The 15,067-nt window shown below is 43.7% G+C and overlaps 1 protein-coding gene across 1 annotated transcript in view; it reads right to left on the reverse strand.

The window, feature by feature from the left end:
• Nucleotides 1–15,067, reverse strand: part of lamb4 (laminin, beta 4) — a 42,273-nt gene that overhangs the window by 5,159 nt on the left and 22,047 nt on the right. The window contains exons 24-30 of the mRNA XM_041796414.1: nucleotides 12,981–13,350; nucleotides 12,572–12,732; nucleotides 12,256–12,455; nucleotides 11,971–12,168; nucleotides 7,266–7,410; nucleotides 5,669–5,876; nucleotides 4,667–4,802 (exon numbers count right to left, since the gene is read on the reverse strand). Of these exons, the coding sequence (XP_041652348.1) occupies nucleotides 4,667–4,802; nucleotides 5,669–5,876; nucleotides 7,266–7,410; nucleotides 11,971–12,168; nucleotides 12,256–12,455; nucleotides 12,572–12,732; nucleotides 12,981–13,350 (1,418 nt within the window). The remainder of the gene's footprint in view (nucleotides 1–4,666; nucleotides 4,803–5,668; nucleotides 5,877–7,265; nucleotides 7,411–11,970; nucleotides 12,169–12,255; nucleotides 12,456–12,571; nucleotides 12,733–12,980; nucleotides 13,351–15,067) is intronic.

Below are 15,067 nucleotides of genomic sequence, written 5' to 3' on the forward strand. Positions count from 1 at the left end.
GGTATATACGGAATGTTTGATATGATGAATGCTGAAGATATTTGGTATATACAGAATGTTTAATATGATGAATGCTGGAGATATTTGGTATATACGGAATGTTTGATATGATGAATGTTGGAGATATTCCGTATATACGGAATGTTTGATATGATGAATTTTGGAGATATTTGGTATATACAGAATGTTTGATATTAAGAATGTTGGAGATATTTGGTATATACAGAATGTTTGATATGATAAATGTTGGAGATATTTGGTATATACAGAATGTTTGATATGTTTATTGTTGGAGATATTTGGTATATACGGAATGTTTGATATGATGAATGCTGGAGATATTTGGTATATACGGAATGTTTGATATGATGAATGTTGGAGATATTTGGTATATACGGAATGTTTGATATGATGAATGCTGGAGATATTTGGTATAAACGGAATGTTTGATATGATGAATGCTGGAGATATTTGGTATATACGGAATGTTTGATATGATGAATGTTGGAGATATTTGGTATATACGAAATGTTTGATATGATGAATGCTGGAGATATTTGGTATATATGGAATGTTCAATATGATGATTGCTGGAGATATTTGGTATATACGGAATGTTTGATATGATGAATGCTGGAGATATTTGGTATATACAGAATGTTTGATATGATGAATGCTGGAGATATTTGGTATATACGGAATGTTTGATATGATGAATGCTGGAGATATTTGGTACATACGGAATGTTTGATATGATGAATGCTGGAGATATTTGGTATATACGGAATGTTTGATATGATGAATGCTGGAGATATTTGGTATATACGGAATGTTTGATATGATGAATGCTGGAGATATTTGGTATATACGGAATGTTCAATATGATGATTGCTGGAGATATTTGGTATATACGGAATGTTTGATATGATGAATGCTGGAGATATTTGGTATATACGGAATGTTTGATGTGATGAATGTTGGAGATATTTGGTATAAACAGAATGTTTGATATGATGAATGCTTGAGATATTTAGTATATACGGAATGTTTGATATGATGAATGTTGGAGATATTTGGTACATACGGAATGTTTGATATGATGAATGCTGGAGATATTTGGTATATACAGAATGTTTGATATGATGAATGCTGGAGATATTTGGGATATACGGAATGTTCAATATGATGATTGCTGGAGATATTTGGTATATACGGAATGTTTGATATGATGAATGCTGGAGATATTTGGTATATACAGAATGATTGATATGATGAATGTTGGAGATATTTGGTATATACAGAATGTTTGATATAATGATTGCTGGAGATATTCCGTATATACGGAATGTTTGATATGATGAATGCTGGAGATATTTGGTATATACGGAATGTTTGATATAATGATTGCTGGAGATATTCCGTATATACGGAATGTTTGATATGATGAATGTTGGAGATATTTGGTATATATGAAATGTTTGATATGATGAATGCTGGAGATATTTGGTATATACGGAATGTTTGATATGATGAATGCTGGAGATATTTGGTATATACGGAATGTTTGATATGATGAATGTTGGAGATATTTGGTATATACAGAATGTTTGATATGATGAATGATGGAGATATTTGGTATATACGGAATGTTTGATATGATGAATGTTGGAGATATTTGGTATATACAGAATGTTTGATATGATGAATGTTGGAGATATTTGGTATATACAGAATGTTTGATATGATGAATGATGGAGATATTTGGTATATACGGAATGTTTGATATGATGAATGTTGGAGATATTTGGTATATACGGAATGTTTGATATGATGAATACTGGAGATATTTGGTATATATGGAATGTTTGATATGATGATTGTTGGAGATATTTGGTATATACGGAATGTTTGATATGATAAATGTTAGAGATATTTTTTATATACGGAATGTTTGATATGATGATTGCTGGAGATATTTGGTATATACGGAATGTTTGATATGATGAATGTTGGAGATATTTGGTATATACGGAATGTTTGATATGATGAATACTGGAGATATTTGGTATATACGGAATGTTTGATATGATGATTGTTGGAGATATTTGGTATATACGGAATGTTTGATATGATGAATACTGGAAATATTTGGTATATATGGAATGTTTGATATGATGATTGTTGGAGATATTTGGTATATACGGAATGTTTGATATGATGAATGCTGGAGATAATCCGTATATACGGAATGTTTGATATGATGAATGCTGGAGACATTTGGTATATATGGAATGTTTGATATGATGATTGCTGGAGATATTCCATATATACGGAATGTTTGATATGATGAATGCTGGAGATATTTGGTATATACGGAATGTTTGATATGATGAATGTTGGAGATATTTGGTATATACAGAATGTTTGATATGATGAATGCTTGAGATATTTAGTATATACGGAATGTTTGATATGATGAATGTTGGAGATATTTGGTACATACGGAATGTTTGATATGATGAATGCTGGAGATATTTGGTATATACAGAATGTTTGATATGATGAATGCTGGAGATATATGGTATATACGAAATGTTTGATATGATGAATGCTGGAGATATTTGGGATATACGGAATGTTCAATATGATGATTGTTGGAGATATTTGGTATATACGGAATGTTTGATATGATGAATGCTGGAGATATTTGGTATATACAGAATGATTGATATGATGAATGTTGGAGATATTTGGTATATATGAAATGTTTGATATGATGAATGCTGGAGATATTCGGTATATACGGAATGTTTGATATGATGAATGTTGGAGATATTTGGTATATACGGAATGTTTGATATGATGAATGCTGGAGATATTTGGTATATACGGAATGTTTGATATGATGAATGCTGGAGATATTTGGTATGTACGGAATGTTTGATATGATGAATGCTGGAGATATTCCGTATATACGGAATGTTTGATATGATGAATGTTGGAGATATTTGGTATATACAGAATGTTTGATATGATGAATGCTTGAGATATTTAGTATATACGGAATGTTTGATATGATGAATGTTGGAGATATTTGGTACATACGGAATGTTTGATATGATGAATGCTGGAGATATTTGGTATATACAGAATGTTTGATATGATGAATGCTGGAGATATATGGTATATACGAAATGTTTGATATGATGAATGCTGGAGATATTTGGTATATACGGAATGTTCAATATGATGATTGCTGGAGATATTTGGTATATACGGAATGTTTGATATGATGAATGCTGGAGATATTTGGTATATACAGAATGTTTGATATGATGATTGCTGGAGATATTTGGTATATACGGAATGTTTGATATGATGAATGCTGGAGATATTTGGTATATACGGAATGTTTGATATAATGATTGCTGGAGATATTCCGTATATACGGAATGTTTGATATGATGAATGTTGGAGATATTTGGTATATACGGAATGTTTGATATGATGAATGCTGGAGATATTTGGTATGTACGGAATGTTTGATATGATGAATGCTGGAGATATTCCGTATATACGGAATGTTTGATATGATGAATGTTGGAGATATTTGGTATATACGGAATGTTTGATATGATGAATGTTGGAGAAATTCCGTATATACGGAATGTTTGATATGATGAATGCTGGAGATATTCCGTATATACAGAATGTTTGATATGATGAATGATGGAGATATTTGGTATATACGGAATGTTTGATATGATGAATGCTGGAGATATTCCGTATATACAGAATGTTTGATATGATGAATACTGGAGATATTTGGTATATATGGAATGTTTGATATGATGATTGTTGGAGATATTTGGTATATACGGAATGTTTGATATGATAAATGTTAGAGATATTTTTTATATACGGAATGTTTGATATGATGATTGCTGGAGATATTTGGTATATACGGAATGTTTGATATGATGAATGTTGGAGATATTTGGTATATACGGAATGTTTGATATGATGAATACTGGAGATATTTGGTATATACGGAATGTTTGATATGAGGAATACTGGAGATATTTGGTATATATGGAATGTTTGATATGATGATTGTTGGAGATATTTGGTATATACGGAATGTTTGATATGAGGAATACTGGAGATATTTGGTATATATGGAATGTTTGATATGATGATTGTTGGAGATATTTGGTATATACGGAATGTTTGATATGAGGAATACTGGAGATATTTGGTATATATGGAATGTTTGATATGATGATTGTTGGAGATATTTGGTATATACGGAATGTTTGATATGATGAATGCTGGAGATAATCCGTATATACGGAATGTTTGATATGATGAATGCTGGAGACATTTGGTATATATGGAATGTTTGATATGATGATTGCTGGAGATATTCCATATATACGGAATGTTCGATATGATGAATGTTGGAGATATTTGGTATATACGGAATGTTTGATATGATGAATGCTGGAGATATTTGGTATATACGGAATGTTTGATATGATGAATGTTGGAGATATTTGGTATATACGGAATGTTTGATATTATGACTGATGAATATTGGTGACATTAGAGAGCTCTAGCAAATAAGGAATGTTGGATTTTTGATGCCTGATATCTGTGGTTGTACCTGGGTGATGAGCTCTCTGGCCCTGGCGGTGTCGTTGCTGGCTGTTTCCAGGTCGTTGTTGGCGTTGTCTTGAGCTTCCTCAGCATCATAAATGTCTCCACTGATCTTGCTCACATCGATGTTTCTCGTCCGTTCCCTTAAAGACAAAATGAGTTGGAAATCTGTTAAAGTGAGAAAATGTCTGAACCAAAGAGAACTAGCATGGTGCTACGCTAACATCATCACTGATACCAGCTGTAGATGACAGCAGCCACGCCACGCTGTCCACCAGCAGAGGTGGGTTTATCCACACTGCAGGAGCTCAAAGACAGTCCTGATACTAGAGGACTTTAAAGAAGCCTCAATCAGGGCTGCTCCTGTGCTCCTCTTCATTCTCATCTGTTGTGCTGTCAGTGTCATGTGACCATGGAGACCAATCAGATGTAGGAAAGGTGAAAAATGTAAGACCAGCACCGCTACGTCTACAGACTGTAGGACAGATTCACTGAGCCTCAGCTGAAGGACCGATTTTGAGTTTGAATGACTTTTCTTACACTCAAAGTTGTCTTTCAGTATTTTCTCAAACCAATTATTAAATAGTAACCCACCGATTAAAAACAGCCAAAACATTAGGTACAGTGTAGCCTCAAAAATAGATCAGAATAAGACCAACATTACTAAATCAGAGTGAAACTGCGGCTGTTTAGTCATTTTTATTTTGAACATGTGGGGAATGGTCTGAAGAAAAATCAGTGATTATTGTGGAGTTTTTATAAGCCTTATTGATCTTTGTGGAGTCATTCTGTATGCTGCTTTTATTAGAAAAGGATCAATATCAGTGATTGATCTATCAGATCAATACTAACTAGTGATTGGTCAGATTACAGCAGCACGCATGCATGTAGAGCTCATGACGGCGTAGACCATGGTGAACCAGGTTTGAGGTTAGGGAACAATCAGCTGATCAATAATCAATAATCAGGAGGTCAGAGGAAAGGTTCTGTGGGTTTTTCAGACACTGACTTTAACTCTCGAGCATCCTCCAGCAGCTCCTGGGCGCTCTTGGCGTGCTCCTCCAGGTTCTTCAGGTCGTCCTGGACGTTGGTGGTGTTGTTCAGAAGTTTCTTGATGTCATCGATCATCGATCGGATCTGATCAGGAGACCGAGGCAGCTGGACGTCCAGGACGGCTCGAGCCATTTTCTCGATGTCCTCTGGAGGAACCATGTCATCTGTGGAGGAGAGAGGACGGCGAGCAGCCACGGGTCAGATTAGGGACCTCACAGGATCAATCAAACTCTATTCTGATGCTTGGTTACTCACTCCTGGCCCTGATTTACATCCTGAACACGTCTCAGTGATGTAAAGTCATAGATGTAGACTGTAGAGGATTTATCTGGAGGCTGTTCTAACCTATCAGGACACTCAGCGGTAGCTCCGCCCACACTCGGACGGATTACTGTGTTTTATATTTTAGTTTGGTCTGCAGGTTTCTGACACTCTGGCGTCAGGTCAAAGTTCAACGGTCTATTACAGAGCTGACTCAGCATCTTCCCATGGCGGTCTCTCTGTCCCTTTAGGGCAAAATGTTCATTTCAAGGTTCATGCTTTTTTATCGGCTTAACCTGGGTTTATCCTGGGTTTATCCTGGGTTAGTGTTGGGTTTATCCTGGGTTTATCTCGGGTTTATCCTGGATTAATCTCGGGTTTATCCTGGGTTACTGTTGGGTTTATCCTGGGTTTATCTCGGGTTTATCCTGGGTTTATCCTGGGTTAGTGTTGGGTTTATCCTGAGTTTATCCTGGATTTATCCTGGCTTTATCCTGGGATTATCTCGGGTTTATCTTGGCTTTATCCTGGGTTCATCTCGGGTTTATCCTGGCTTTATCTTGGGTTAATAATGGATTTATCCTGGGTTTATCTCGGGTTTATCCTGACTTTATCCTGGGTTCATCTCGGGTTTATCCTGGCTTTATCCTGGGTTAATAATGGATTTATCCTGGCTTTATCCTGGATTTATCTCTGGTTCATCCTGGGTTTATCTCAGGTCTATGCTGGCTTTATCCTGGATTTATCTTTGGTTTTATCCTGGCATTATCTTTGATGTATCTCAGGTTTATGCTGAATTTATCTGGGGTTTATCCTGGGATCATCCTGGATTTATCTCAGGTTTATCCTGGATTTTTCTGGGGTTTATCCTGGGTTTTTCCTGGGTTTATCTCTGGTTTTTCTCAGGTTTATCCAGGATTTATCTTAGGTTTATGTCGGCTTTATCCTGTGTTAATAATGGATTCATCCTGGGTAAATGATAAGATATTTAAGGGTTTATCTTGGTTTTTAAAAGTCCTTACATTTCTGCAGTAACATCTAAATCCTGGTTTGATCTTGATCATGACCTTAGATATCCTAACATGGATTTTGGTTTGTCACTGAACTTATCGGCATTTCTTCCAACCCTACCCTTAGTGCTGTAAGCATTCTTGTTTTTAGGTTGTAAATCTCCTGTTTTTGTTTGTCCTGCTTTGGTTCCATTAGTTTAGTCTAAAGAAGTCATGACTGTGCTGACAGATAAAGGGTTAAACAGACCAGAAAACCACCAGGTAGACAGACTAGAGACTGACCCGTGAGGTAGTCTTTGACCCTCTTCAGCAGCTCTTTGGTTTTCTGCTTCTCTCTCTCAAAAGACTCCATGTTGTCATTGATCCGGTCCTGGAGGTCTTTGGCCTGGTCTTTGGAGTCCTGAGCGGCCTGTTTGGCGTTGTCAACCTATAGAAGAAGAAGAAAGAATAAAATCAAAAACACACGCCCAACATTATTTGAAAAAACATCAAATAAGAGTCACAGGAGTTCTCAGGCCGTTTCACTGTATAGGACCCATGCTAGACCAGGAGGGGGCACTGAAACCAGTGTTGTACCCATGCTAGACCAGGAGGGGGCACTGAAACCATTGTAGTACCCATGCTAGACCAGGAGGGGGCACTGAAACCAGTGTAGTACCCATGCTAGACCAGAAGGGGGCACTGAAACCAGTGTATTTCCAATGCTAGACCAGGACGGGGCACTGAAACCAGTGTAGTACCCATGCTAGACCAGGAGGGGGCACTGAAACCAGTGTAGTACCCATGCTAGACCAGGAAGGGGCACTGAAACCAGTGTAGTACCCATGCTAGACCAGGAGGGGGCACTGAAACCAGTGTAGTACCCATGCTAGACCAGGAAGGGGCACTGAAACCACTGTAGTCCCCATGCTAGACCAGGAGGGGGCACTGAAACCAGTGTAGTACACCTGCTAGACCAGGAGGGGGCACTGAAACCAGTGTAGTACCCCTGCTAGACCAGGAGGGGGCACTGAAACCAGTGTAGTACCCATGCTAGACCAGGAAGGGGCACTGAAACCACTGTAGTACCCATGCTAGACCAGGAGGGGGCACTGAAACCAGTGTAGTACCCATGCTAGACCAGGAAGGGGCACTGAAACCACTGTAGTCCCCATGCTAGACCAGGAGGGGGCACTGAAACCAGTGTAGTACACCTGCTAGACCAGGAGGGGGCACTGAAACCAGTGTAGTACCCCTGCTAGACAGGAGGGGGCACTGAAACCAGTGTAGTACACCTGCTAGACCAGGAGGGGGCACTGAAACCAGTGTAGTACCCCTGCTAGACCAGGAGAGGGCACTGAAACCAGTGTAGTACCCATGCTAGACCAGGAGGGGGCACTGAAACCACTTTAGTACCCCTGCTAGACCAGGAGAGGGCACTGAAACCAGTGTTGTACCCATGCTAGACCAGGAGGGGGCACTGAAACCACTTTAGTACCCCTGCTAGACAGGAGGGGGCACTGAAACCACTTTAGTACCCCTGCTAGACAGGAGGGGGCACTGAAACCACTTTAGTACCCCTGCTAGACAGGAGGGGGCACTGAAACCAGTGTAGTACCCCTGCTAGACAGGAGGGGGCACTGAAACCAGTGTAGTACCCCTGCTAGACCAGGAGGGGGCACTGAAACCAGTGTAGTACCCATGCAAGACCAGGAGGGGGCACTGAAACCAATGTAGTACCCATGCTAGACCAGGAGGGGGCACTGAAACCACTGTAGTACCCATGCTAGACAAGGAGAGGGCACTGAAACCACTGTAGTACCCATGCTAGACAGGAGGGGGCACTGAAACCACTGTAGTACCCCTGCTAGACCAGGAGGGGGCCCTGAAACCAGTGTAGTACCCCTGCTAGACCAGGAGGGGGCACTAAAACCACTGTAGTACCCCTGCTAGACCAGAAGGGGGCCCTGAAACCACTGTAGTACCCATGCTAGACCAGGAGGGGGCCCTGAAACCAGAATAGTACCCATGCTAGACCAGGATGGTCACTGAAACCAGTGTAGTACCCATGCTAGACCAGGAGAGGGCACTGAAACCAGTGTAGTACCCATGCTAGACCAGGAGAGGGCACTGAAACCAGTGTAGTACCCATGCTAGACCAGGAGAGGGCACTGAAACCAGTGTAGTACCCATGCTAGACCAGGAGGGGGCCCTGAAACCACTGTAGTACCCCTGCTAGACCAGGAGGGGGCACTGAAACCACTGTAGTACCCCTGCTAGACAGGAGGGGGCACTGAAACCACTGTAGTACCCATGCTAGACCAGGAAGGGGCACTAAAACCACTGTAGTACCCCTGCTAGACCAGAAGGGGGCCCTGAAACCACTGTAGTACCCCTGCTAGACAGGAGGGGGCACTGAAACCACTGTAGTACACCTGCTAGACCAGGAGGGGGCACTGAAACCAGTGTAGTACCCCTGCTAGACAGGAGGGGGCACTGAAACCAGTGTAGTACACCTGCTAGACCAGGAGGGGGCACTGAAACCAGTGTAGTACCCCTGCTAGACCAGGAGGGGGCACTGAAACCAGTGTAGTACCCCTGCTAGACAGGAGGGGGCACTGAAACCAGTGTAGTACACCTGCTAGACCAGGAGGGGGCACTGAAACCAGTGTAGTACCCCTGCTAGACCAGGAGAGGGCACTGAAACCAGTGTAGTACCCATGCTAGACCAGGAGGGGGCACTGAAACCACTTTAGTACCCCTGCTAGACCAGGAGAGGGCACTGAAACCAGTGTTGTACCCTGCTAGACCAGGAGGGGCACTGAAACCACTGTAGTACCCCTGCTAGACAGGAGGGGGCACTGAAACCACTTTAGTACCCCTGCTAGACAGGAGGGGGCACTGAAACCAGTGTAGTACCCCTGCTAGACCAGGAGGGGGCACTGAAACCACTGTAGTACCCCTGCTAGACCAGGAGGGGGCCCTGAAACCACTGTAGTACCCATGCTAGACCAGGAGGGGGCACTGAAACCAGTGTAGTACCCATGCTAGACCAGGAGGGGGCACTGAAACCAATGTAGTACCCATGCTAGACCAGGAGGGGGCACTGAAACCACTGTAGTACCCATGCTAGACAAGGAGAGGGCACTGAAACCACTGTAGTACCCCTGCTAGACCAGGAGGGGGCCCTGAAACCAGTGTAGTACCCCTGCTAGACCAGGAGGGGGCACTAAAACCACTGTAGTACCCCTGCTAGACCAGAAGGGGGCCCTGAAACCACTGTAGTACCCATGCTAGACCAGGAGGGGGCCCTGAAACCAGAATAGTACCCATGCTAGACCAGGATGGTCACTGAAACCAGTGTAGTACCCATGCTAGACCAGGAGAGGGCACTGAAACCAGTGTAGTACCCATGCTAGACCAGGAGAGGGCACTGAAACCAGTGTAGTACCCATGCTAGACCAGGAGAGGGCACTGAAACCAGTGTAGTACCCATGCTAGACCAGGAGAGGGCACTGAAACCAGTGTAGTACCCATGCTAGACCAGGAGGGGGCCCTGAAACCAGTGTAGTACCCATGCTAGACCAGGAGGGGGCCCTGAAACCACTGTAGTACCCCTGCTAGACCAGGAGGGGGCACTGAAACCACTGTAGTACCCCTGCTAGACAGGAGGGGGCACTGAAACCACTGTAGTACCCATGCTAGACCAGGAAGGGGCACTAAAACCACTGTAGTACCCCTGCTAGACCAGAAGGGGGCCCTGAAACCACTGTAGTACCCCTGCTAGACAGGAGGGGGCACTGAAACCACTGTAGTACCCATGCTAGACCAGGAGGGGGCCCTGAAACCACTGTAGTACCCATGCTAGACCAGGATGGTCACTGAAACCAGTGTAGTACCCATGCTAGACCAGGAGAGGGCACTGAAACCACTGTAGTACACCTGCTAGACCAGGAGAGGGCACTGAAACCACTGTAGTACACCTGCTAGACCAGGAGAGGGCACTGAAACCAGTGTAGTACCCATGCTAGACCAGGAGGGGGCACTGAAACCAGTGTAGTACCCATGCTAGACCAGGAGGGGGCCCTGAAACCAGTGTAGTACCCATGCTAGACCAGGAAGGGGCACTAAAACCACTGTAGTACCCCTGCTAGACCAGAAGGGGGCCCTGAAACCACTGTAGTACCCCTGCTAGACCAGGAAGGGGCACTAAAACCACTGTAGTACCCCTGCTAGACAGGAGGGGGCACTGAAACCACTGTAGTACCCATGCTAGACCAGGAGGGGGCACTAAAACCACTGTAGTACCCCTGCTAGACAGGAGGGGGCACTGAAACCACTGTAGTACCCCTGCTAGACCAGGAGGGGGCCCTGAAACCACTGTAGTGTCCATGCTAGACCAGGAGGGGGCCCTGAAACCACTGTAGTACCCCTGCTAGACCAGGAGGGGGCCCTGAAACCACTGTAGTACCCATGCTAGACCAGGAGGGGGCCCTGAAACCACTGTAGTACCCCTGCTAGACCAGGAGGGGGCACTGAAACCACTGTAGTACCCCTGCTAGACAGGAGGGGGCACTGAAACCAGTGTAGTACCCATGCTAGACCAGGAGGGGGCACTGAAACCACTGTAGTGTCCATGCTAGACCAGGAGGGGGCCCTGAAACCACTGTAGTACCCATGCTAGACCAGAAGGGGGCACTGTGACCCTGTAATGGAACCACAGGCACATGCGCACCTTCTCTTCCTTCCTCAGAGCAGTGAGGAAAAACATCCAAAAATAAAAAGCAATATTTATGTGACAAATAATGAGGTGAAGATGGAGGGGGATGCACGCAAAAGGCAAGGATGGAATGTTTTATAGGCTTTAAAGGATGACATCATCTTTAAAAGCAAAAAATGAAGAATCCTCGCCAGATCCGCCCACTTTTCCAGAGTGGTCAACATGAAGAGAAGACTTTGAGTTTATTTGTGTTTTAATGATGGAACAGCGTTCTCAGCCAACATCTACCTTGTTCTTGGACTCCTGCAGCCTGGATGGGAGGTTGTCCAGGAGCTTCTTCGTCTTCTCTGCATCCTCCACGGCTTTCTGACTGTCTGGAACGGCGCCGTCACAGCCCGGCCCTCCACACTTCCTCTGTGAGAGACCGAGGACGCACAGCGCTCCTCCACATCCCGAGCAGTCCAGCAGACCGGGTTCTCCACAGATCTGCCCCAGAACAGATCACAGTTTCCTGAATACCGAGGCCTCTGATTGGCTGATGATGATCATGTGACCGGTTTGGCTCACACTCACCTTTCGGTTGAGGTTGACCACACTGAGCTGTTGGACCTTCTTGTCTACTGGCGCCAGGTCTCCTCTGCTGCACATGCTCAGTTTGACTTTGATGTCCTGCCTGGTGTCCATGGAGTCCTCCACAGCTCTGTTGGCGTTCCGGATGCGTTTCTCATCCGCCATGAAGGTTTTATGGAGCTTCTCGATGTCCTGCAGCAGCTCTGGCACAGAGAAAATAACGGAGTCATGATTACAGAGCCGGACTTCCACCATCATCAGCCACAGTTTCAGAGACGTCCTAAATGATTCCCTGATAAATATTAAAGGTATTTTTTACCCTCCACGTCTCCGTCCTCGTCGCCCCACTCCTCGCTGACCTTCTCCTTCAGAGAGTCCAGAAGCTTCTTGAACTCCTTCTCGATGTCGTCGATCTGCGTGTTGAGGAGCGGAGACGGGTCGATCACGATCACGTTTGGGTCGACGGCGTCTTTCAGCTTCCTGTGAAGGAGACATATTAAATGTTTGATTCTCTTCATGCCCCGCCCATCAGACCAGTTAGATTTTTTTAATCAATTCCGTCGTCTGTCTGGTTCGTCTGTCTGTTAGTCTGTCCATCTGTCTGCTCATTGGCTCCTTGGTTTGTCCACTGATGTCAGATTCAGGAGGTCAGTGTCGGCCAGCGTCACTAAGATCTGGTCGGCCATGTTGACTGCAGGTTTATGAACTGTAATAAAAGCAGGTCATACCCTATCATCATGCAGAGTTTCTCCATCTTCTCCACTTTAAGAGGGGAGAGGCCCGTCAGGTTGGAGAGGTCGTCCATCCTGGAGTGCATCTGCTGCATCTGTTGGCGGCGGTGGCTGTCTCCAGGCCTCAGCGCGCTGTCAGAGTGCGGGATGAAGGTCCTCATCGTCTGAGCGGCACGCTGCACGTCGGTGACGCTCTGAGCCCAGATGGCGGTGCAAGCGTGGCACGGCTCACAGGCTGGGAACGCCGAGTTGTAGCCAGGGGCACACTGGTCACAGAAGATCCCCGTGACCCCGGTCCGACAGAGACACTCGCCAGTTTCATGGTCACATGACGGGCGCTGAGTTCCCTCCATGTTACAGTCACACGCTGAGAGGAAAGGGGAGGAGCAAAAGGGCAGGTGTGAGAAAGGAAGTTTAAATGTGAAAGGTCACATCAGCAGGTATGAGACAGGAAGTTTAAATGTGAAAGGTCACATGACTGGCTATGAGGCAGGAAGTTTTAATGTGAAAGGTCACATGACTGGCTATGAGGCAGGAAGTTTTAATGTGAAAGGTCACATGACTGGCTATGAGGCAGGAAGTTTAAATGTGAAAGGTCACATGACTGGCTATGAGGCAGGAAGTTTTAATGTGAAAGGTCACATGACTGGCTATGAGGCAGGAAGTTTTAATGTGAAAGGCCACATTGGTGGCTATGAGGCAGGAAGTTTTAATGTGAAAGGTCACATGACTGGCTATGAGGCAGGAAGTTTTAATGTGAAAGGCCACATTGGTGGCTATGAGGCAGGAAGTTTTAATGTGAAAGGTCACATTGGTGGCTATGAGACAGGAAGTTTTAATGTGAAAGGCCACATGACTGGCTATGAGGCAGGAAGTTTTAATGTGAAAAATCACATCAGCGGCTATGAGGCAGGTAGTTTTATTGTGAAAGGTCACATCAACAGCTATGACACAGGAAGTTTTAATTTGAAAGGCCACATTGGTGGCTATGAGACAGGAAGTTTTAATGTGAAAGGTCACATTGGTGGCTATGAGGCAGGAAGTTTTATTGTGAAAGGTCACATCAGTGGGTATGAGACAGGAAGTTTTATTGTGAAAGGTCACATCGGTGGGTATGAGACAGGAAGTTTTATTGTGAAAGGTCACATCGGTGGGTATGAGACAGGAAGTTTTATTGTGAAAGGTCACATCGGTTGTTAAGAGACAGGAAGTTTTATTGTGAAAGGTCACATCGGTTGTTAAGAGACAGGAAGTTTTATTGTGAAAGGTCACATCGGTGGGTATGAGACAGGAAGTTTTATTGTGAAAGGTCACATCGGTTGTTAAGAGACAGGAAGTTTTATTGTGAAAGGTCACATTGGTTGTTAAGAGACAGGAAGTTTTATTGTGAAAGGTCACATCGGTGGGTATGAGACAGGAAGTTTTATTGTGAAAGGTCACATCGGTTGTTAAGAGACAAGAAGTTTTATTGTGAAAGGTCACATCGGTTGTTAAGAGACAGGAAGTTTTATTGTGAAAGGTCACATTGGTTGTTAAGAGACAGGAAGTTTTATTGTGAAAGGTCACATCGGTGGGTATGAGACAGTAAGTTTTATTGTGAAAGGTCACATCGGTGGGTATGAGACAGTAAGTTTTATTGTGAAAGGTCACATCGGTTGTTAAGAGACAGGAAGTTTTATTGTGAAAGGTCACATCGGTGGGTATGAGACAGGAAGTTTTATTGTGAAAGGTCACATTGGTTGTTAAGAGACAGGAAGTTTTATTGTGAAAGGTCACATCGGTGGGTATGAGACAGGAAGTTTTATTGTGAAAGGTCACATCGGTTGTTAAGAGACAAGAAGTTTTAATGTGAAAGGTCACATCAGCGGCTATGAGGCAGGTAGTTTTATTGTGAAAGGTCACATCGGTGGGTATGAGACAGGAAGTTTTATTGTGAAAGGTCACATCGGTGGGTATGAGACAGGAAGTTTTATTGTGAAAGGTCACATCGGTTGTTAAGAGACAGGAAGTTTTATTGTGAAAGGTCACATTGGTTGTTAAGAGACAGGAAGTTTTACTGTGAAAGGTCACATTGGTTGTTAAGA

The sequence above is a fragment of the Cheilinus undulatus genome, linkage group 9 (assembly GCF_018320785.1).
Source record: "Cheilinus undulatus linkage group 9, ASM1832078v1, whole genome shotgun sequence".
Lineage (NCBI taxonomy): Eukaryota > Metazoa > Chordata > Actinopteri > Labriformes > Labridae > Cheilinus > Cheilinus undulatus.